This window comes from Harpegnathos saltator, unplaced genomic scaffold (assembly GCF_003227715.2).
Source record: "Harpegnathos saltator strain DR-91 unplaced genomic scaffold, Hsal_v8.6 scaffold627, whole genome shotgun sequence".
NCBI lineage: Eukaryota > Metazoa > Arthropoda > Insecta > Hymenoptera > Formicidae > Harpegnathos > Harpegnathos saltator.
In genome coordinates, this window is record NW_020230457.1 from 115886 (window position 1) to 140997 (window position 25112).

General features: G+C 44.3%; 1 protein-coding gene across 2 annotated transcripts in view; it reads right to left on the reverse strand.

Moving 5' to 3' along the window:
* Oatp26F (Organic anion transporting polypeptide 26F) overlaps positions 1–25112 on the reverse strand; it is a 59939-nt gene that overhangs the window by 15230 nt on the left and 19597 nt on the right. The window contains exons 1-6 of one of the 2 annotated variants that reach the window (XM_011148001.3): positions 11774–13087; positions 9995–10214; positions 5421–5589; positions 4831–4972; positions 2085–2259; positions 1877–1979 (exon numbers count right to left, since the gene is read on the reverse strand). In XM_011148001.3, coding sequence (XP_011146303.1) covers positions 1877–1979; positions 2085–2259; positions 4831–4972; positions 5421–5589; positions 9995–10214; positions 11774–11797 — 833 coding nt within the window. In that variant the 5' untranslated portion in view covers positions 11798–13087. Of the gene's footprint in view, positions 1–1876; positions 1980–2084; positions 2260–4830; positions 4973–5420; positions 5590–9994; positions 10215–11773; positions 13088–25112 lie in introns of those variants that run through there. The other variant, XM_011148000.3, reaches the window with a different exon arrangement.

The window sequence follows — 25112 nt, forward strand, 5'->3', positions numbered from 1 at the left end:
GTCTCACACGATTTTGTAGGTTAGGTTAAACGCCGCGGCGTGCGAGCGGCTCTCTCGAGTGTCGCGGCGTACAGGTGAATGGCCATTACGCGAATAATTCCACCTTACCCGTTCTTTCCCACGAGAATCGCGTGAGGAGGAGGAGGAGGAGGGGGGGGGGCAGGTAAAGAGGGAACGATAATTGCAGCCGCAGAAACGCGAAACATTGTGCGTCGAGCATCGCGCTCTTCCTCGTGCTGAACTGGAACTTCTCCCAGGAAGCTCCGAGACGGTCTCGAAGTCGAGCGCGATCGACTTCCATCGAACGAGCGGCCCGGAGTCCCGACAGACTCGCGGAACTCTGCGTGGTGAGTCGACGTCGCCGGAATCGCCGAAACTCGATTTGCCACGCCGCTATTCGGCGTGGAAAAAAAATCGTCGCTTCGGCTAACGATTAATTCGATTCGCGCACGGCACGGTGACTCAACAAGGTCGACGCGAGGAGGGGTTTCCGCGCTCTCCGCCGGGACAGAGAGAGAGCGAGAGAGAGAGAAGGAGCGGAGGGGGAGGGGGAGAGAGAGAGACAGAGAGAGCGAGCGAGCGAGTTCGGGGAGACGCGTAGACAAATGGAACTTGATTGTGTCCTAAGTGCCGGGGGATGAACCGACAGTTTTGAAGGGTAACACTGGCGTCATCGTCAAACATTGGATCACCGCTTGACATTTTCCCCACGGGAGCGCGTTATACACCGGTGCGCTGTGTTACACGCACTATTAATCCCGGCCCATTATACGCTCTAATGGTTCCGCGGAATATTTTTATCGGCGCCGGCCGGCTGCGACGTCGCAAGAGGCACGTGTCCTCTCGCGCTTTTCTACCCCCCTCCTCTCTCTCTCTCTCTCTCTTTCTCTCTCTCTCTGTCTCTCTCTCCCTTTCTCCCTCTCGTGTGCTCGCGCGCGTACACACACACACACACGCACGTATATGCCGCTGCGCGCGAGGCGCCGGAGCTTCGTTATCGTTGGATCGTTCGATAATTACTCGCGGAGATCAGTTAATCGAATCAAAGCCGTCGATATCACCTCGGTGCGCGATATTTAACCGGCGCTTGATTAGCGACAGAATCTCGCTAGCGATATCAGATTTCCTACAAAACGCGATCAAACGCACCGCCGCCGCCGCCGCCGCCGCCGCTGGCAAAATGACGAATATGCGAGCATTTGCATACCATCAGATCGGCGAGTTATTCCGTCGAAACCGCACGTCGACGCGCGCGTTATCGTCGCCCCGTCCGCCCGCCCCCTCCCTCCTCCTGCCGCTGCCCCCGCGGCGTACATATGTACACACATGTGTATGCGTGTGTATATACACCGTCCGGGAGATCGGCGCAAACGGCCGATAAATCCTCGCGAGAATTTAATAAAGTTGCCGCTGACGCGTGACTAAACGCTGCCGCGTGTTATCAGGTGGCAGCGGTGTCGGCGGGGGCGGGGCGGGGGCGGGCGGGAAAAAGTGGAAAACGCGTGACAACGGCTCGCGACGAATTCCGATGGGCACGACGGCCGTTGACACGTCTCCGCCAGACCGCTTTCGTCGACTACTCTCGACTACCACTCGACGCATCTTGCAAAGTGAAGCCATACAGCTGCGGCAATACTTGCTGCAACGTTGCAACTAAACAACTTGCAACGTTGCTGCAAGTTTTGTGCCGTATCCATCCACCTTCCTCGTCGTCTCGCTCTGTCTCGCGACCGCGAGGACACGCAGTTGTCTCGCTTGTTGTCCCCACGGGGTCGCTGGTGACCAGCGAGACTGCTAAGAGATATACGAGAAAGCCTCGCGGCGCGGACCAAATGAATTTAGGACGGCAATTCGGCCGCTGTCTTTCGCGACTTACGTCGAGGAGTCCACCGTGAAGAAGTCCGTGTAAATCTTCAGCAGCTCACCTCCCACCACGTAGCCCAACGCGGGTCCTATTATGGCCATAGTGTAGTAGATACCTGGCGAGACACACATTTCACAAGTCTCGTTGAGATCGAAGAAATCGATAAGCGGCCTGCGAGCGCGTCGCCTCGTCGGCGAGACGTCGCGCGCGCGCATCTTACCTAGATACACCGAGGACATCTTCTTCGAGACGTTCTCGTCTAGATACGTCACCCCGAGTGTATAAAAGGGCGCCGCACCGGCGCCATGTAGCAGCTGAGCTACCAGGAATATGGTTAAGTACACGCCACTGTAAGGCTCTAGCTCCGCTTGAACGGCCGATCCTGTGCAGGATATCTGAGAGAAAGAGAGTGACAGAGTGGCCGGAATCATCACGGAGGTCTGTCGTGAAATCGGTTTCGGAAACTTTGGTTTTAGCTGTAAGGTTAGCAGGCCTTAAAATAACTCAGGCCCAGTTCCACGCACTCGAGCTTAACTGAACGACTGTTACGCTTGACGTCATGGTTAAACTCGCATCGTCATCAGATATTTACAACTGTATTTTACGTAAATCTATAGTCTGTACGAAGGATTTCTCCTTCGTGTCAAACACAGACAGAGATGGTAAATGGTTAGTGATAAATTCGCCGGTCGGAAGTAGGACAGAAGGAAAGACGTAAGGACGAAAACCATGTTGCATGTCGGAATCTCGTGTCTGCAGATTGTGTGCGCGTGTCAACGGTAGCGCAGAATTTTGTACTGTGTTTACTGAGCAGTCAAAATGCAAATGACGCATTAAATATTGTATATTTAAGCATATTATCAACATAATTATAAATTTTTATATATTAATTGTTTGCTTGTATATTCTTTGTTTTATTGAATTTATGATAACCGACCTTTATGTTATTGCTGCCTCGTTCCGTTGTGGAACCGTCGAATTAAAAGTCCAACATTCTTTTTTAATCAACTTTATATGATACTTATTATTCTGTTTTATGAGAAATGTTCTGCTTGATTCCTGCTAACACTGCAGTACTCAATCAGTAGACAATATTTTTTTAACGTTTCTCAAATATTCATTTTATATTTTTTCTACATTTCTTCCATTCATTGTAGAAAAAATATTTGTTTAACGTTTATTCGGTGTATATTTTACATTAATTCTTCATTTAAAGTAATAATTAAGAAAAAATATTTATTTGACGTTTACTTAATGTTTATTTAATATTTATTTTACATTAATAACTTGTTTTAAATTATTTCTAACGTCTTAAGAATGTTTCTTAAATATTTTTTAAATATCTTTAAAAACATTTTTTAAATATTTTTTTCTGATTGGATAACAGATTCTCTTTGGATGAGCGAAATCGCGCATGAAAATCGGATTCTTCTAAATATAATTTTTTTTATAACTTTTGGGCGCCGATAAATTAAATCTTCGAAATCTTTATCCTCAGATGAAGATGATATATATTCTAAAGCCATATTTTCCAACAAATTTATTCCTCACTTTTTGTATAGATTAGTTTCTCATTACTTTTCGACATTCGATAAATCGCGATGGTGTACCAACATAACCCCAAAAAGTTGGGCAACTCGACTCTGAAATGGCACTGCAGTATTATTCCTTCGTTTATGTTATTAAACGTCCAAAATTCGGCGTTTAACTTTAACCACAACAAATCGACGGTAACCGAAGTTTATGACAATTGTGGAATACAACATTTCCTTTGAACTAGATTTAGAACGAGTTAAACTTCGTTCAAAGTGAATTATGAAATCAGGCCTTAGACACGTTCCATGATTAATCAACTGATTAATTATCAAGAAAATAAATAGTAAAAAATATATCTATTTTTTTATCTAATATTACAAAATTAGTGGTTAAAACCAAGTTTGTAAACAGAAGTGGTGCATGACTGTGAACGTCCAAGCATGATCAGCTGATCAATTGCGGAACGCATCTGAGTTAATCCAAGGCTTATCAAGCTTATAACTAAAACCAAAGTTTCCGAAATCGATTTCGGAGCAGGCCTATGGTAAGATCGCCGATTGAGAGTAACGACTACGCTAAATGGATGCATCGGCGGCGGTGGCGATGGAGAAGAAAAGAACCTGATGGAATCGATCCTGATCGCTTCTAACCATAGACATAGTATATCTAGACTGCGCTATCTCTTAAATTTCAAGAGCGGGGGTAAAGCTCGCGTAGAAAAGGATGCATTTTGTTTTGTGCCTATGCGTGATCTCTCCACTTCTCGACACGCAGTCTAGGTATACTATGTCCATGCTCCTGACCATGTTTTTGTTACTGTGCGATCGTAGCGCTCGGAGATCGCGAATTAGCGCGGAGAAGGCACGATTATCTTCACGCATGGAGATAATCGTGGCGGGGATGCGACAATGCGGGATGACGAGTGCTTAACCCTTTGTGTGGCACATATTTTCTATCTAACAAATTTTTGTGAAATCTTGCTATTTCTATGTTTTTGGCTCGCCGATCACAAATCTGAGATCAGATTTCAAAAATTCAAAATGGCGGGTCCAATATGGCTGTTATATAAGAAAAAATGGATGTAAGTCAGATCAACACGCTATAAATGTTTCTCAGACTGTTAATTACGAGTTTCATGTCGGACTTACAAAATTCATTCGAGTGATTTGTTTATAAAAGAAAATCTAGCGAAGAATTCTGGAAAAAAAATGTATTATATTTTGGCACGTGAAGGATATTCAAAAATTTGCAGCCTCTAATCTTAAGCGCTTTCCAAGGAATTAGATTTTCTTTAAGTGATTTAAGAAATCACTTTTTTCAACTTATTTGCCACCACACGTACACACACACACAAAGGGTTAAACGAAGGAAATTTTCAGCTACATTTCCCGAGTAATGATCTAAGACAGCTCTTAACGATGATCGCTCACCGAACGGCCGGCCGAGGTATTGGCGGCACTTTGGCATAAGTTTTCCGTCTGCTGACCTCCCCGGTACGGTCCGGCGAGATAATGCGGCGTCGCGAAGAGCAGGCTTCCTATACCTAAGACTAGAACTCCCACGCCGATGTACCTGCAATAGTTTGGTAATTTCCGGTTAGAATCGCAGGTAAGATGAGGACTCTCGACTCGTTGACGCGCCCGATGTGTCCGGAGCAAGTCGGGCTCGACGGAGTCGGCGACGAACGCAGGTTTTCGTTCTAACGCGAAACGGCGTGCATTAACTTCAGCAAGGATACTCTCGATCGCGAGACTCCCTCTCGGAGGGAGCGATCGCCGGCGACGGTGTCCACCGGCGGAAGTCTGAGATCTCCGTGGGTCCATCGATTATCGATTATGACCGCTCGCGGAGGGTGCACGGCAAAGAAACGGGATGGAGATTAACGCCGACAGGGTGTCGGACGGACTGATGTAGGGATTAATATTTATGAGAATCGTCGAGCGGAGGTGATATCGGTATTAATATTAATGCGTAAGACAATGGCGCCGTGGCGACACACGCGCGCGCATGGTGCTCGTACCTCGGTTTCGACGCTTTCGACCGGCCGCCAAGGTAGCTCACTGGTACGAGCAGGAGGAAGCTGGCGATGTCGTAACCGCCCGCTATCAAGCCGGTCTCCGACGATTTCAGTCCGAATCTCCTCTCGATCGTCGTTATGACGACGTTTATAAAACCATTCACGACCATTCCTGGAACAACGAGTACGCGCGCTTAGCAGAGACCCGAACTCTCTATGTTCGTGCGCCATCGGTCCTCGAGAGATATTCGTTGGTAGGTCATGAGGTCCAACTGCGATATCTTGTTGACCGTCAAGAAGCAGAGGATCGTGTGTGATTATTGGAAACGTCCTTTGAGAAAAATTATGTTCTCTATGTCGCGCAACGCGAGCTTGAAGAAGCGAAACTTAACGCTTTTGACGCAGCATTACGCTTGGATAGTTTTAACAATTAGCTCGATAGAGATGAGATGAAATTGCTGTTGGCATTTTCTCTGGGCATTTTCGCCAGGCGAATTCCGAATTTCAGTCTCTGCGGCGTATATGCGGTAATAACGCAAACGTCTACCATGTGAAGATAGATATTGAAAATATTTTACACATTTTCTGCGCAATGTAATCTCAATTATCTGTGAACGTCACCTTAGATTATTTCGTAAAGATGCTGATGAAGTTAATATACATTCACTAACTAGATAAACATAAGTTATCAGAACTTTAGATAATCATCTATACAGTGTGTTAAAAAAAGGAAAGGGTTCAGAATTTTAAGGGTAGATAGTATTCACAAAATGCAGGAAAATAGTCCTAATAAACATGAGCAAGAAATTAATATTGTCGGGAAAATTAACATTGTAACAATTATTTATTTTAATTAAAGCGACTTAGTGGCTTTTATACTCTCTGATGCAAATTATCTACGTCGTTTATTGGTGGAGAGTGCTCAAAGAAATTCCTAAGAAAAGTCTCTTCGCTTTTGTACAGAATGTCGACAAACATCTATTTTCTTTACACTTAAACGCACACTTCACCAAGCAATTGTTAGTCACATATCCTCGTGAAGAGAGTAAACAGTTGCAGAGAGCTGTCACAAAGTTTTCATAGTACGCTAAGAATGACGTGCTGCTCCAATTAAGAAATAGAAGAAGTGAATTTCACGTATGGCTGTACGAGAAGCGAGCAAGTCACTTGCTTCAATTAAAATAAATAATTGTTCGCAACTCCGCCAATATGAATTTTTAGATCCATGTTTATCAGGGCTTTCTTCCTCCATTTTGCGAGTACTGTCTTGCAAGTACCTTAAAGTCCACAGTCCCTTTTCCAAACATCCTGTAGATAAAAATAAATTGGTACCAGAATTTTATCTGGATGATCACCTGTATAACTTTATCTAGAAAAGAACAATTCGGGTCAATATCTGCCGATAATAACAGCCTATAATTGGGATATAGATTCGAAGGGTCCCTATGAACCAGCAAGCTGAATTTTTTGCAGCTGAACTTCCCACACTTCTCCAAGTATGGGAAATGTAAATATACAATATTAGCCCTCCGGCAATTTAAATAAAAGCCCGGAGAGTTTAGCGAGTTTTGCTTCTTAACCATTCGGCACACCTTTTTACTTCTACGTCAATATTTTGAGAATGGAAATGATATGTGATCTCATAAAGAGCAAAAAGTGATTGAACAAATAAAGTTAGTAATTCAAACAATCCAACGTAACCTAACCTAAAGTCTATAAGACATGCTTGAATATAAGGGATGTAATCATCCTAAACTGAACCATAGCGTCGAGTTTGTTTACTAAGAAGCGGAACTAATACCCAGATGATTGAATCCCAGTGGAGACCTTTACAACTCAGGTTACAAGGAGACAATATTTTATCGGAGTAACTCGACTATCACATCTGCGAGTATCTTCGGCAGCAAGAGGTGCGTCAAATGAACCTTGATCCGTTCTCAGAACTGATTAAAGCGATTAGATAAATTTATCCTAGCAAAGGTTGTTAAGTGGACCTACCGTTAAGAAGCAAAAGTCCTGAAACTCGGTTCTTAAGAAACAAATAGACTACTAACAAACAATTAATAAACAATTGTTGGGACCAATATTTTATATTCAGTATTCCCACACCTACACAAGTGTACTCCAAAAATCTCAGCTAACTCATAGGGGTCCTTCGGAATTACAGCCTCTAACTGTAACACGACAATATGACAGAGACTAAATAGAGGTAGATTTATGCATTCGTACGCACAAGGAGGGTGCTTGCCTCTTGAAAGACCGTCTAAGCGAGTTCTCGCGATCCGCAGGTGGCGAGCGAGCATTTTTTCACACGATAAGCGCGGCCGTGAAAATGTCAGTGATCAGGTTCCTTCAGATTCACGACGACTCATAACGCGGTTAAGAACCCGCAGCTGGGGAGAAGGATTCACATACTCGTTGACCAGTTCACTGGTGGACCCGAAATCAATGTTTTGTGTCAAAACTAGTGAAAGCGAATATTTTATATGGAAACTTATCTATAAGAGTTTCTTTGGGTCGTTGGTGACAAATTCAGAAACGAAATTCCAAAATTTTAAAAAACGGATCCAACATGGCGGCTCCAAGTGGTTAACTTTGATGTTCCATTATGTGTGGATATATATCAAAATTCAACATGATTCTTTTTAGTCGTAGATAACGATTGTCATAAATTCAAAATTTCCACCAGAATCATTCGGCAAAGAAATAATTTCTTTCAACATACTTCACTGGATGATAATAGAGGTAAGAATATCCATAATAGAATACCATTAGTCACTAGAAGCCATATTGGATCCGCCATTATAGATTTCGCAATTTCGACTGAATTCATCGTCAACAAGCCGAAAAACATAAACATCAAATATGATCTCCACAGTGAAATAAAATTAGTTTCTTGGAATCTCCATATTAAATCTGCCGTTTTGAATTTTGAAATTTCGACCCTGGTTTTGTCATCAGCTACTTGAAAAACCTTCTATAAAAAAGGTATCATACTAAATCAAATAGAGATATCAATCTTAATAAATATTCTTCAAAAACTGACAAAATTGAGTATTTCAGCGCCGTCATATTGAATTCGCCTTTTTAGATTTTGCGATTTCGACTGAATTCATCGTCAGCAACCCGAAAAACATCAACATATCGAACATGATGATTTCCTCCATAATGGAATAACAAAATTAGTCACTTGGAGTCGCCATATTGGATGTGTCATTTTGAATTTCGAAATTTCGACCCCGGTTCGTCACCAGTTACCCGAGAAACCTTCTATAAAAAAGATTTCACACAAAATCAAATGGGGATATCAATCTTCATAAATATTTTTTAGAAACCGACCAAATTGAATATTTAAGCACCGCCATGTCAGATCCGCCATTGTGCATTCTCAAATTTGATTCCGGATTCATAGTCGGCGAACCAAAAAATACGAGTACATCAAATCTGATGTAGATCCGTTGAAAGTTGGCAGGGCCATTCACGGTGCTCATGTATGAGCCATTACCAGTTGTGGCACTTCTTCTCCTCGCTCAAATGCGAGTCACTAGCAGTGAGCTGGTTAAGAAGCGTATTCTCGCTTTCAGCCTGCGGGATATTTCGCCGGGAAGCACGCCCGTAAATATCGTTCGCGCTCCTTTAGACTCGCCCGTTGTTGGGTCGTGCGCGGTCGTGGGAAGCTGACGGCACTACAATGCGTCATGCTTCTTCCGCCAGTCCCCGCTGTATCGCGGCGGGGTAAATGCGCCCCTCAGGACGCATTTAACAGATACACTCTAATCCCGTGGAAGCGCGCCCTGCGGCGCGCGAGAGCGCGCGGCCGTCGCGGACGGAAAACTTGAAAAATAGCGCGCGCTCGCGCTGTTGAGATTTCTTATCTCTCTTCGTCTATCCCTCAACGCGTCCTTCCTCTCTCTCTCTCTCTCTCTCTCTCTCTCTCTCTCTCTCTCTCCTCCCTGCTGCCCTCTTCCCTTCGCGCCCGCCGCGTCCTCCAGCTGTATACACACGTCTCCCGCACCCCCGTAAATACGAGACGCTTGACATCGGTCCGACAAACTCGATTTCCGCTTATCGCCAGTCATCGGCCGGGCCCTCCTCCGCCGCCGCTTGCCCTCCCCCGTTGCAGCTCCCCGGTGAAAGCCCCCGAAATTGCATTCGAACATACGAACGGCTATTAGCGCCGCCTAAACGGTAACGTCGCGCCGCGTCAAACGCTACCGCGAAATTACGCGTTCAGGCGCAGGGAGGGAGGCGCGACCGCCCCCGACCCCATCAGCGAGAGGAGGCAGAGGGCGGCGAGGAGGAGATGCCGGGAGATGAAAATACACGCGTCCCTGACACTCGCTCGTCTAATCTCGGCTGATCGAAGGTGAGTTCACGCTTTACGCACCGACGCTCGGCCGGTGCTAATGACGGCCTCTCGAAGGGGCGAGTTCTCGCGAGCGCGCGCGCGCAGCGAGCCCTCTCTCTTTCTCTCTCTCTCTCTCTCTCTCTCCTCTCTCGGGGCGCTATTATTAAAAAGCGCGCTCCCAGCAGAGCGACGAATCGCTGGTAAACTGCTGGTAAGACTTGAAACGTACCTTGCATGGCTCCCGCCCAACACAGCCAGAAGAGCGCCCACTTGGCCGTGCGGAATCTCTGTAGGTAGAGCGGCCTGAACCAGAACCAACCGCACTTGAGACTGTCCGCGGCCCTGTCAGTCTCCTTGGGAGCCTCCGGCTTGATTTCCGGCTTCCTCGGCCCGTCCCCGAACTGCTCCGGGAAGCTGGACAGGGTCTCGTGCATGTCCGGCACTCCCGACTGGAAATTACACCGACCGCGAGGGTCATCGGTTACTAGCTATCGCTTGAACTCGCGATAAGTCATGACCGCGGACGCGCCTGAGGGAAACGCATAAGAGAGTGCTGATGAGAACGCTGGTGGGGAATTTTGCGGATCACGCGATTCACCTCAAGCCGGAAAAGAGAGAAAACGCGCTCAGCCTCGGTTCGCTCGCTTCACAGCGAGCAGAATTTTGTCTCGCTTCTTCGAGATGAACGGCCAGTGCTTCGCAAGAAGCAGGGCCTGAAGAGTGAGCAAGCAAGTGCATCAGAAGCGGATCGCAGAGGTGTCGCGGTTCCCGGCTGTACTCAGAACTGAATGATCGAAAGCGACGCAATGTTGACGCCGATGCGGCGAGCGAACTTGAGGAGAACTCGCGAAGGGGTGGACTCGATCGGTGTTTCTTTTCACTTCCCGCTATCTCGCGACCGTGGTCTCGTAGGGACAAGAGGAGACGTCAACATTCCGAGCAAAAAATTGTTAGGGCCATCCTCATGAAGCATAAAAGGCACCGATAAGGCTGAAAATAGAATGCCTTAAAACGGGATGCCTCATTACTATCAGGTCCCGAAATGGATCTTTTAAGGGTACCTTAGATTTTATGAAATCAGGCTTTGATAAGGAAAATTAATGAGGGCCTTGGAAGGATTTTTTAAGGATACTTTAGATCTAATAAATTTTAGTGAAGAAGGCTTTAGTGAAGAAAGTTGAGAAGGGCCTTAGGACGATTTTTTAGGGATGCCTTAGATTTAATAAATACGGCTTTCATAGAGGGAAAACTGATAAGGGACTTGGAAGAATTTTTTCGGGATGCCTTAGTTCTAATAAATGAGGCTTTGATAGGAAAAGCTGAGAAGGGCCTTAGGATTTTTAGGAATGCCTTAGATTTTACGAAATAACGCTTTAACGTGGAAAACTGATGTGGGCCTTAGGAGGATCTTTCAAGAGGAGATGCTTTAGATATGCAAAATCAAGTTTTGTTATAGAAAATTAATAAGATCTGAAGCGTGTAATAAAATTGTCATAATTCCTTACCCGCCGTAGGTCCTATTAATGTTGCCTTATAAGGACCCGTTAAACCATTTCTCACACATCTCGCAGGGCCCTTGTCTTTCTATCCCTACCAGGGCCTGATTAATATTAGAGAAAAATAATCACGCCCTTACCAGAGCCTTATTAATTTTTCTATTCGGGGCGTTACAAATTTTTGTCTCCAAGAAAATTGTTTCGGACAAAAGTTGCAAAGTATATGAAGGAAAATGTAAGATTTTTGACGTTACAGAAATATTTCAGGTGACTTTCAAGGTTATTTCTCGGTCGACTTAATTTTATCAAACGAAAATGGGTGTTTTTTTTTTAGACGGATATTTTTTTATACCGAAGACTGAAAGACTGTTTAATTTTAATGCAAAAAATGTATCTCGAAATTTCTTTTAGTTTAGAAGAAATCTGTGTGTTAAAATCGAACACTGAAGAAACCTCCAAAGTCTCTATTAATTTTTCCACTCGGGATGAGGGTCAACCGAGACAATACTCACGCTGAACGCAAACTTGTCCCTCATAATCGCCGTTACTTTCCCCAAGACGAACGATTTACTTCCAGCACTCGGGGCTCCCACTGATCGCGAGTCCTCTCGCCGCCGGTCTCCGCCGGAGATCAATCTCCACGCGTGGCTTCAACAAACACCATCGGGGCACAATTTCGCGCTCTTTCGCGCGTTTCGCCAAGTATTAGTCCATGCCGCCGAATGTTGAGATCACTTATCCTCGCTTTCCGCCGAGGCTCCGGCCGAGCGAAGTCGCGCCGTCGGATTTTCCCTCCGCGAAAAGTCACCGCGCGGGAACGAGAGAGAGAGAGAGAGAGAGAGAGAGGGGGGGCGGGGAGGGGGCAGGGGAGAGAAGCGATTCTCTCAGTCGGGGAAGTCCACTGGATCGCGACTCGTTAGGAATCGAGAGTCAAGCGCTCCTCACGCGCGCGATATTCTTATCGCGCAGTCTCGAACTTTTCAATGGCGCTGAATTCGTACTCCTCTCTCGCCCGGTAACGAATATTATTGTCCGCCAAGCGCCCTTACTTCCACCCTCCGCCTCGCATCTTCCTCGCCACCTCCGCCGCCCTTCCGCCCTGCCTGCCCTTCGACCCTGTTTTCCGCCGCCGCCCGCGCGCGCCAGGCTTTAATTGCAATTTTCCCGGCCGGCGAGGACTCGCCGCGGCGGCGGGATGCAAATCGCTTCGTGAGATCGCGCCGCGCGTTCCGTCTCATCGACTCGGCGAAATTGATTCCGCGGACAGGCCTCCGGCGCTCTCACCGCTCTCGATCGATCGCTGGATCGCTCGATCCCGGAGTCAACGCTTGTGCCGCGTCATCTTCCCGCGTCTTCCCGACACGCCCTCGGCCCGATTTGAATCAGCCGAGGCGCGCACTCGTCCGGCGACACCGCGAGCTGCAGCGGGAAAGAAGACGGAAGCAGCGAAGGGGAGAGAGAGAGAAAGCGCACCCCTCTCTCTCTCTCTCTCTCTCTCTCTCTCTCTCTCTTCTCTCCTTCTTTCTCGGATCCGCGGATTTCAAGTCGGCGAAACTGATAACGAGCGATCCGATAAATCAGCCGGACGCGATGCGCGGACGCATTAGAATGACACGCGGCGATTCTCGATCGCGCGCGCGCGCGCGCGCGCGACGTCCGGTCGAGAGTCGCGCGTCGGAAGCGTAGCCGGGGAGTTCGCGGAGCGCGGAGCGACCGGGAGCGCGCGTCGCACGCGACTGAAGTCCGCACCCGCGCCGCGCGTTCGAGCTCTCGCGCACCCGCTCTTAGCAGTTTTCCCCGTGAGTTAAAACGCGGTGGTACTCACATACCACCACCGGCGAACACTCCGCGCCGCGCGCCACCCCCGCGCTGCCCCCCTCCCTCCCACCCTCCCACCCTCCCTCTCCCCCCACCACTATCAGCAACAGCACCACTACCGTCTAAGCCGCCACCGGCGGCTTTTACCGCTACGCCAGACGTGGCCTCTCTCTCTCTCTCTCTCTTTCTCTCCTCCCTCTCCCCCCCTCTCTCTCTCTCTCTCTGTTTCTCCTTCCGCCCCCGTTCTCTCCTATCAATCGTTCGCCTCCCACCAGTCACGTAGAGAGAGGGGGCGAGAGAATCGGCTCTCTTCTTCTTCTTCTTCTTCTTCTTCTTCTTCTTCTTCTTCCTCCTCTTCTTCTTCAGACCATTGCACCCTCCTCGAGGCGAGGCGTTGTAAACCGCCTCCACTAGCTGTTGCTTCGCCGGCGGGAGTGCGAGCGGAAGCCAGCGCGATTCCGCCCGTCATTTAAATGTGATCAAGTTTATTGGCTCTCTCGCGCGCCCGCGCGAGCCGGGAATTTATGCATCTCGCGTAATAACACCGAGTTCCTCGCGGAAGCGCGCCGCCGTCGCCGCCGCCGCCGCCGCCGCCGCCGCGCAGTCGGATCGCGCGGCAATAAGCGTTTGCGCGTGTACGCGTGCCCGCGCTAATTAACGAGCACTCGTTATCGGTTACGCTCTGGGCGCGCTTCAAAGGCAGATAAGCGGAGAGAAAGGGGGAGAAAGAGAGCGAGAGAGGAGGGACCGTTTGCTATTCTCAAACGTCGCCGGTGTTATCGTCACCGATAATTGTCGCTTAACCTCGCAGGAGGAGGGGTGGGCGAAGGGAGGAGGGGGGAGTAACAGACGCCGGACAGGTGAAACTAACGCGGCGAGTCGCGCGCGCTTTCGTCCATGCCGCCCGTCCGTAAATTCGCCGCGGCTCGATTGATCCTTGAACAATAGGATGTTTCTGTTACTTTCTATCACTAGAAAACGGTGAGCTTTCATCCGTTTCTTTTATTCTTTTTGTCAGAGCGTGTGTGTTAGGAGTGTGATTTAGTGATTTGAAGGCTTTGCAAGAGATGACCAAGTCAGTCGTGGTGAAAATCGCGGTAAAAATCGTATTAATGCCATCTTGAAAATGGAGCTTCGTAAAGAGCATTTTTGATACGCGTTGCTTTTGTTTTTTTAATCAGAAGAAAATGGCGGCTGAGGGTCATAGAATCCCGACAGAAACTTGCGATAATGTTGCTCCATCAATTGAGAAGTGTGAATATTGGTTTGGACGATTTAAAAATGGTGATTTCAGTGTCAACGGCAAGGACAAGCTCGGGACAAGCGGAGAAACTTGAAAATGCAGATTTGCGAGAATTATTGGATGAAAATCCAGCGCAATCCACTTCAGGACTTGCCGGAGCATTCAATGTTGACGTACTAACAGTTGCCAAACGTTTATATGATATGGGAAAGATTTACAAAGAAGGAAAGTGAGTTCCTCATGAATTATTAGGAAATACCGTTGCGAACCGGTTGAACATTTGCATTTCGTTGATCGCCAGACAAAAAATGAAGAGTGTTTCGTATCGGATTGTTACTGAGGATGAAAAATGGATCTATTTCGATAATTCCAAACGAAAAAAATCATGGGTTGACCCGGGCCAACCAGCAACATCCACTTCGAGGCGCAATATTCACGATTCAAAGGTATCGCTGTATATTTGGTGGGATCAAGAAGGTGTTGTGTACTATTAAATCCGAGTGAAACTATCACCGCTGATCGTTATCGACAACAATTATACAAATTGAAGCGAGCATTGGACCAGAAATGATCACCAATTGCGAGTAAACGGCGCAAAGTGATCCTTCTTCACGATAATCCTCGACTTCATGTTGCATTATCAGTGAAGCAAACGTTATTAGAGCTGGAATAGTAAGTCTTACCGCATATCGCGTATTCTCCAGAAATTGCTCCATCCAATTATCACTTTCATCACTTTCATCGCTTGGAACAAGCGCGAAAATTTGTCGAAAATTGGATCAACTCCAAAGAAGAATCTTTTTATCGTCGCGGAATCCATCTCTGGCCAGAAAGATGGGAAAAAGTTGTAGGAAACGAGGGAACATATTTCGATTGAGATATTCGTTCATCATCCTGCTTAAGTAAATCAGTATTTGAGAAAAAAAATCTTCAAAACTAAATCACACTCCTAACATTATAAATATGTATGGACACCGCTGTGTAATGAGCTGCTAATGGCAGCGGTTAAAAAATATCACTAAGCGAATTTTCGCTCATCCTAGCATTCATATTTAGTGGTTAAGGAGAGATCGAAGGAATCGATCGTCGTTCAGCCGTGTGCACGCAGAAGACTATTCGATCGATGCGACTGATCTTCAGCCGCGACAACCGAAATCTTCCGTTTTCCGGAAGTCGGCTGAAAATTCGGTTGCGATACGACCGAGAAATTCTGTTAGACGGTTTCCGTTGTCCCAGAAATATCTTCGGTCACCTGAATCGAACATCAACAAGTTACAAGTTTCGTCCTTCACGCGGATAAACGGGGCGTCCCTGTATACGTAAGTGGTAAAGGGAGGAAAACGCTTGCGCGGCCGGCTTGAAAATCGCATCATCGGCGGCGTGTCATTCAACTTCTTCGGACGAATCTTCTCGCTTGCGGTGACTGAAATTTCGTTTCTCTCTGTGCGATGTAGTCGCGCGCCTTCTGCGAGAGTAGTCGATTACTCTGCTGCGGTGACTATATTGTCGAGACGGAAAAAAGGTTACAGTTTCTCCGGTCAAAAGCGGTCTTTGCTTTGCGGAACAGCATTTTCCGTTGCCACAACAGGACCTCACATGTAACAGAAAATTTCTGGTCGTCACTGCAGGATATATTCGAAGCTCGCCTCGCGTGGGTCCCCTTAAGGGGACCGGAGAGTCAGATTGCTGAAAAATCGTGCTTGTTTTTGACAATATCTTGTGACGAACTGAATTACAGCAAAAATGAAAATTTTGGATATATTTATACAACGTATGAAGAGCAGAAAAATTTTGTTTATTAACAAATACTCATAAATATACGTCCACTTAAACGCGTTTTTCTCGAAATTTTATTGTTCAACTTTTTGCAGTGATTTCTCCGAAACTGAGCTTCGTATCGATTTGAAATTTTAGAGCAGTGATACTCGTTCATCTGGCTCTCGGGCGAATCATGGACAACTTCGTCAAACTATTTCATTTCGAGATATTAAATTTTTTATTGTAAAAGAACTGAAAAATTTGAATTTTTTCCTAATAATAGCTGCTAGTTTGTTAATTTTGTTCGATTTTTTATAGTGATTCACCGGATAATGATAAGCCCTTTCAAGATTTCTAGCTAAAATTCGCTCTGGTCGGATCACCGAGAGCCAAGATATTACTGCAAAAGCAACTTGAAAAAAAAGAGTATGTTTCAGTTATATATATCGTATATTTATATGAGTATTTGTTAATAAACAAAATTTTTCTACTCTTCATATATTGTATTAGGTGCACAAATAAGTAACTTCTTTAAACCTTTCACCGCTGAATTAACTTCCCTTGAGAAAATTATCAAAATATTTGGTGGTCTTGTGTTTTTCGAGTCGCTGATTACGAATCTGAAATCAGATTTGCGAAATTCAAAATGGTGAATTCAATATGGCGACCATAATGTACGAAATTAATATGATAAAAATTCCGATTATTATTGATGATATATGGGGTTTTCGAATCGCTGATTACAAATCTTTTGAGTAAAATAATATTGATAGTATGGATAAGATGGAGATACAGAATGAAGAAAACTAGGAAAATAGAGCTAAAAAGTGTAGAAAAATCCAATTTTGGCCGTTTTTGTAGAAATATTTGTTTGTAAAAAAAAATCTAATCTGCAAAAAAATACTGAAAAAAAATATATGTTTTTGTACATCAGAAAAATATTTAGTGAAAATTTCAGACCTCTACATTCAATACTCTTCGAGGAACCAATTTTTCCCTAAAAAAAGCATTTCTTTCAACTTTGATTTATTATAAATAATCACAAATGAATAATTGGATATAAAAACTTCTTGGAGTGTGTTGAACAACTATTCAGTTATCTGGAAGACTCAAATCCTCGATTAGTTCTTCAAAATTATGTGATTTACAACGCAAAATTGAATCAAGAAAAGGTGAGAAGTATACTTTGCACTAACAGTGAAAGGGTTAAGGCTAAGGAATTAGCTTTAAAACAATCAAATTTTCTCGCTCTCTTACGGTTATGTAGTGTTGACATATAGCTATTAAAAGTTACATTTAGTATGGCGGGAGGCTCAACACAACCTCAAAAATTATTCAGTTCAATACAGTGAAAAATGACGACAGATGAGGTGCATATCCGACACTGCACTTCTTTACGAATTCCAACAAGGAGAAAATGCACTGCAAGAGCATGCGAATCGATTTGTCCCTTTCTCGACGAAGCTGTCGTATCGTACGATGTGTGTGCATTTTGGTTTAGACGGTTTAAAAGCGGCGATTTCAGTCTGAGTGACAAAGAACGCCCTGGAGGCCCTCGGAAGTGCGGCAACAATGATTTGAAGCAGCTGCTTGCTGAGAATTCAGCACAAACGCAAAAGAGCTTGCGGAGCAGTTAGGAGTAACGCAACAAACTGTCTCCAAACGCCTACACGAAGTGGGGAAGATTCAGAAAGAAAGAAAACGGGTTCCGCATGACGCAGCGCTAGGCTACACATTGCTTTTACGACAAGAGACATCATAATGAGTCTTGGCTGGGACGTCTTGCAGCACGGCCGGCGTATTCACCAGACATCGCTCCTACTGAATACCACGTTTTTCTGACCGATGGCACCATGCCTTGTTCGATATGCGCTTCAAAGCAGTGGATGAGATTCGAAAATGGCTTGACGACTTTATCGTGTCCAAAGACGCAACATTTTTCCGACATGGAATTCGCCAGCTGCCTGAAAGATGGCTTAAAGTTATGGAAAACAACGGCGAATATTTGGTTTGGCAAAGGACCCCGCACAATTCCTTATGTAAATTGGATTTCGGTGGAATTGGCTGAATATTTGATATGTTGTAGATCTTGTCTCTCTGATAAAAAGTTCCCATAGGCACAACCCCCAATAATTGACCATTTGACTTCTACCAGGCGTGAAATGTGAAAAGTGTCTAATATCACAATTTCTTATTTTCAACGAGTAAGATATATTCCTACTTTGACTTGCATCTAAAAACTTTCTTTCTGTGTATATTTAAAAATAAAAAGCTGTAAAGCTGATATTGACTTATCTTCTGATTTCAGAGATTTCAATGATACTTTCATTTTCTATGTGAAACACGTGTTTCAATGTATAATACATTGACAACCAAGTACCATTCGATTATGTTTCGCTTTCTGTTGAGAGCACAAAGCACAACCTTTTTAATTGAACTATATTTTAAAGCGTAACAATTCAGAATATTTTTGGTTCATTAAAAATTCACTTTTTAATCACGTGTAATGTCCAGCAGCTAATAAATTCCACTGCTATTCGTTCGGATGTGATACTTGACAGTCTAGAAAAATCCACATTACCCCACTATTACACAATACTCGCACTTCCTCTGATATTGAATATTTAGTATTGACTAAAATGGCAAATGGAAATCAAATGTCTTGTTTTGTTTGTGATCGAGCTTTTTCGTCCAAATCAGTTAGCTCGATTAAACGGTGATTAAATGGTGACGATAATGCGATAAAACGAGAAATAGCTATGAGAAGGTGCGAAGAAGCTGATAGGCAGGTTGATTTGATGGATAATGCACCTTTGTGTGTTAATTGTAAATGAACCAAAAATATCCTGAGAGAGACTAACTCAGAGACACAAGATCTACAACGTATCAAATACTCAGCCAATTCCACCGAAATCCAATTGATACAAGGAATTGTGCGGGGTCCTTTGTTACACTTTCTTTTAACCCTTTCACTGTTAGCGGGAAGTGTACTTCCCACCTTTTCTTGATTCAATTTTGCGTTGTAAATCACATAATTTTGAAGAACTATTCGGGGATTTGAGTTTTCCAGATAACTGAATAGTTGTTCAACATACTCCAATAGATTTTTATACCCAATTATTCACTTGTGATTATTTACAACAAATCAAAGTTGAAAAAAAATGCTTCTTTTAGGGAAAAATCCTCGGAGAGTATTGAATGTAGAGATCTGAAATTTTCACTGAATATTTTTCTGATGTACAAGAACATATATATTTTTCAGTATTTTTTTGCAGGTTAGATTTTTTTTATAAACAAATATTTCTACAGAAACGGCCGAAGTTAGATTTCTTTGCACCTTTTAGCTCTATTTTCCTAGTTTTTTCAGTCTGTATCTCCATCTTATTCATACTATCAATATTATTTTATATTCAATATTATCTTACTCAAAAATGAATGTTTAATCTCTAATAAGCATAAATATGCAGTATTGAACATTTTCCCACATAAATTTTTTCCAGCTCGATCGAGTTCCATCGTCTAGAATCATATGTTCTTATCACGACCTGATTATTATTTAATAATAATTGGAATTTTCATTAATTTTGTACATCGTGATCGCCATATTGAGCCCGCCATTTTGAATTTTGCAAATTTAACTTTAGGTTCGTAATCAGCGACCCAAAAAACGTAAGGACTACCAAATATTTTAATAATTTCCTCAAGGGACGTTAATTTAGTGCAGTGAAAGGGTTAAGATAAACCTTGAATTTAACTGAAAAGTTTGAATTATTTGTTTGTACACCTAATATAAATATACCTAAAATTTTCATTCTTGCACATTTGTTCAGTTGGTCAGAAAATATTATCAAAAACAAGCACGATTTTTCAGCAATCTGACCCTCCAGTCAGCCCTTCAACCATCCCGTCCAGGATAACCGTATGTCTCGCTCCGATCGAGCATGCCGCGACTGAAAGTTGAAGTTGCCCGATTTGCTGCGAGCCCACATGGGACTCTCTCGTTTCCCATAAGATTTCACTTGCACGGCGATACGAAGCTGGCACAGACGCTGGCCGCGTGGTGGAAATGGGCAACAGGGAGAAGCGCTGAACGCGACGTGAAGTATTCAGAGGGGCTGCGCATCGAGGGACGAGGAGAAAGAACGGAGGAGCGACGCGGTGGTGGCGACGTTGATTGGGAAAGTTTCATTATTCTCTGGCGGAAACGTCCGAAATTCCACGGGCGCGCGCGGAAGATGGAAAGGCGGAAGACGAGCGTAGGTCAGGTCGGATATCAAACATCGCGGACGCGGCTGGATTTATGGCCGCAATAACCGCTGGCACGCGCGGCCGAAAAGATCGGAATAAATCACTATGATAATATCAAGCCGCCCGAAGAAGAGAGAAGCCGGCGCGAAACAGCTGATCGAGCGGCTGTCGTCGCACTCGGGACGAAAATGCGCGAGTCATCGGGTCATTCGACTCACTGATGACAACCGCTCAAGAGTCCCGGCTTGTTCCTCGGAGTACGACCGAGTGAACTGGAACGTCCGAAAGGTCCGGCTGCCACCTCAGTCGGGAAGCTAATGAAGCATTTTTTGCCGAAATCGCGAGGGCCTGAAACATCAGAAGAGAGTCGCACTCGCGGTGAAAACGCGTGAGAAAATAAGAAGAGAAGGGTGCACGAGGTTACCAGGCTGTCTTGACGACAGCGTTGCGTGGCGGGCTGAAAAAGCCCACCGTTCGTTGACTGAGGAAACAGAACAGCAGAGGGGCGGGAAGAAACGGGAGGGAGAGTTGCAAGACGTGGAGGAAAATACGCGCGGCAAAAGACAAAGATAAAACGACGCTCGTCAAAGCGTGCCGTCTCCGTTCAACTTTTCCTGACTTTTTAGCCAAACACGCAGCCTAGGTAGAAGTCCTTAGAGACTAGCATGGATAAAATTTCAGCCCACGCGAGAGAAATTTTGCTTCGTTGTTGTTTTTGTTGAATGTCAAATTATCCGCTACGAACAGTAACTTCTCTACTCTTCGTCTGATATTCAGTATTAAGAAACATTTTAATTGCATTCGTTTGACTTTTCTGATTTCCAAAATCTCTAAAATTTCTAAAATGGGGAGGTAAAGAAAGGGTTGAGGACTTTAAGGGCAGACAGTACTCACAAAATGGAGGGAAAATCCTGATAAATGTCGGACTTGTGTAAGATTATTTATTTTAATTGAAGCTAATGACTTACTCGCTTCCGGTGCACGGCCATATATGACGTACATTTCTGCCATTTCTTAATTAAAGTGATACGATATCATTCTTACCGTATTGTGAAAACTTTATGACAGCAACTATTCATTGTTCATGTGACTAACAATTGCCTGGTGAAGCTTGGTATGTATAAATAGGAAGAAAATAAATATTTGTTCTTTTTAAGAATTCCTTTTAAGGTTTTTTTTCTTTAAGGATTCTTTTAAAACATGGTACTCTCTTCACCAAGAAATGACATAGACGAATTATTATACATACAGAGAATACAAAAATACTAGAAACGAGTAAATTACTCGCTTAAATTAAAATTAAAATAAATAATTGTTCTCATAACTCCGACAATATACAGAGCGAGGCACTTAAAACTTAAGAATAACTTTGAAAATATGCGAGATAGAAAAAAATATTAAGTACAGAAATTGTAGGGTTTTAAGTGACGCATCCCATAGCAACTGGTCTGACTTTGAACAGCATCATCAAGGTTACGAGAAGGTCACTTTGAATTTCTTAAATGGAGACCCCATTTTTTATTACATCATCTTTCCCTATCGATTAATTTGAACAACTTTTCTTTTGCCTAATATTTTTTGAGATATTTAAGAAAAATTTTCTCAATATTCGGCTTACGGTATTTCGGTAACTATTTGTCAAAAGAAAAAAAATGAGAGAGAGAGAGAGAGAGAGAGAGAGAGAGAGAGAGAAAAATACTACAATTTTTTATTCTATTTGATCTCAACAATATGCTGTTACAATAATGCCCTAATTTTTGTTACTTTGATGACGTTTGGGAATTTCGAAATCATCCAGTTAACAAAAGTGACCCGTTTTAAGTGCGTCACCCTGTATATTACTTTTTCGACCCATGTTTATCAGAACTTTTTTCCTCCATGTTGCGCGTACTATCTGCCCTTAAAGTTCTGAATCTTTTTTTTAAACATCCTGTATATTCCAAGCAAATACTGCAACTCTCCGATTCGCACAGTTTCATGTTTGCTTTGGCATTGTTATTTTTTAATTTTGCATTTAATTCGTATCTAGTAGAGTTGTTCTACCGTAAATAAAGGCAGAGGCTGGATGAAATTTCATCCGTGGTAGCATCAACGCGATCTTTTTCGATGATAACTTCAACAAGGGAAGCTCCCTCATCAAGCCGTCACAGTTTCACGTGATTTTTTTAAATAATCCAAACAATAATGCGGTCGGCAAATTTGCTTGCAATGTGAGGCTCGAGGTTTACGTTGTAGGAGGCCCTTAAACCCTTAAACCCGCGTATGGACGTAAGGTAAATGTCCGAGTAACCGGACGTTTAAGCGTAGGTCGTGACAAAAAATATTAATTATATTAATTATATAAAAATAATATTAAGAATAGTTTCGATATAAATATTTGCATTTGTTCGAAAACTTAAGATTTCTTTAAGTAGAGAAAAATGATTTAAGCCAATGTTCATATATCTATTGTTAATGAAATTTTTACACAAGTAACGAAGCGCATTAATATACCCAGTGACCGGACAGTTGAAGTAGATTGAAATGGCCCAATGCTCGGACGTAATTTGTCCCAGCGTCTGACCGTAATTAGAAGATTAGAAATGCGCTAACGGGAAATAATATAAATATAGATACTATCTTTTAACGAATTTATTAACGATTGACCGTTGCTTTGCCGAGCCATACGTGCATATTTACTTAATTAATTTTTATTTTGATACGAAAGTAAATATATTTTTAATATATTTACAAATATATTAAACATATATATTTACAAAATATATTTTTTAATATATTTTACAAATTAAATATATTTTTAATTTGCATAATTTAATTAAGTATTTAATTAAGTATATTAAGTACATTTTTCCCAACTAATTGTCAAATATTGGAGTTTCTTCTAAAATAATTATTACTTTCATTCATTATTGTTAAAATAAACAGTAAATATTTTTTTTCAAAATGTCGGATCGGATACTGAGACGTGTCCGGCCATTGGGACGTTTACCTTACGTGCTCCGGTCGAGTCGCGCCGCCGCACAGTGGGGCCGGATGACATTTTTTGGTTGAAAATTCTGTAGAGACCTGAATTTCCAACCGATCATCGACACCAATGGATGAGGTCGATCCTGAATAAATTCCAAAGAGATCTGTCTAGCCGAAATTTTGAAAAAATTATCGGTTCAGGGTTCATGCGTTTAGGGTTTGTTTTAAAAGTTAAATCGTTTAAAGCACAGTGTCCTGGGACCTCGATGGATTCGAGCCTGTGGATACTAAATGCGAGACCTCAGAACTTGTAATCACCTTTTAGAAAACTCAGAATTTCAAAGCTCATCATTTCAGCCCACATTAAGAAAGAATTAAGGATTAAAATCCCCCGGTTTTGTGCTCAACGGGTCTATATTTCACGTTTTTGTATTTTGGGCATATGGGTTTTGGGTTAATGGGTTTCTGCTTCAAGTTCGATAAATCTCGAGGTGTCTGTTGACGACTGGTTTCATAGCTTCAATCCGCTGAATACGCTATCAGATAGAAATAAATGTCGGATAATGAGTATTTCACAAGTTTCTCGCGTTTAACGATAATTTTCCTCTTTTAAGGCTGGTAATTCGAAAAAAAAATTCTTTTTTAAATTGTGGCAAGACAGATCTCTTCGAAATTTATTCAGGATCAACCTCATCCATTGGTGTCGATGGTCAATTGGAAATTCAGGTCTCTAGAGAATATTGAACCAAAGAATGTCATCTGGCCCCACTGTGCGCCGCCGGGAAGAGTCCGTCCGTCCGCGGAGGCGGCTATTTACCGCATCGAATTAAATATCACGTCCATTTGCCTCGCGGACTCGTGATTACCCGCTCGCCCGCTCGCGAATGAACGGCGCGTCGGTGGAAATAAAAAAGGATTGTCACACATTACGGCCGACACGCGCGTACGCGTGTGTGCGAGCGAGTGCGAGCATGTTACACAATGGGAACGGCCAAAGCAAACCGGGATCGCGCGCACGTTGCGGCCGCAGGGGGAGGGGCAGGGAGGAGGAGGAGGGGTGGGCCGAGGGGAGAGATAAATACCCTTCCGGGGAGCATCGCGGCGCACGTTTCACGAGCCACGCGACCGCTCTTCGACATAAATTTCGTGGATTTAATAAAGATTCATGGCTTCCGCTCGCAGAGCGGAGAGCTGCCACGTCGGAGCGGCGCGGCGGGGCGAGGCGAGCCGAAGCGAGGTTAGGTTCTCGTCGGGAAGACGCTGAGAGATCGGACGTCGCGATCCTTGCAGCCCATAGGCGTCGCTTTTCCGAAATCCGCCGCGCGATCCGCGCCGGCGGGCAGCTCGCGACCGCGTTCGCCAAGGACGAGGACGAAGCCGAGGAGGTAGCCGAGAGCTCACCGAGCGGCGCCGAGACGAGACGTCTCGGCCGCTTTTTTGCCCGCGTTCGGCCACGCGCGCAAAAAAAATACGCGCGCGCCGGCGATGTTTGCGCGGTGCGTGCAATTTTTCATTCGCGCACGTTCTCGCGACCGCATCGCGCGACGCCAATGACAGTGGGCAAACAACGGCTCGTGTCGGTGCTCGAGGGCGTCGGCGAATTCAAGCGAGTTACACGGCGGGGACTCAAAGGAAGCTTTTAATAATTTTCCAATTTGTTGTGCGAAGCGCGCGCGCGCAGGGCGATCTTCATCAAGGCTACGCGAGTGCGACTTTCTTCGTTGTTTCCTTTCTCCCTTCCTGTCTGCTTTCCTCTCTCCTCTCACTCCTTCTCCCACACTCAGTCTCTCTCTCTCTCTCTCTCTCCCCCTCCTTCC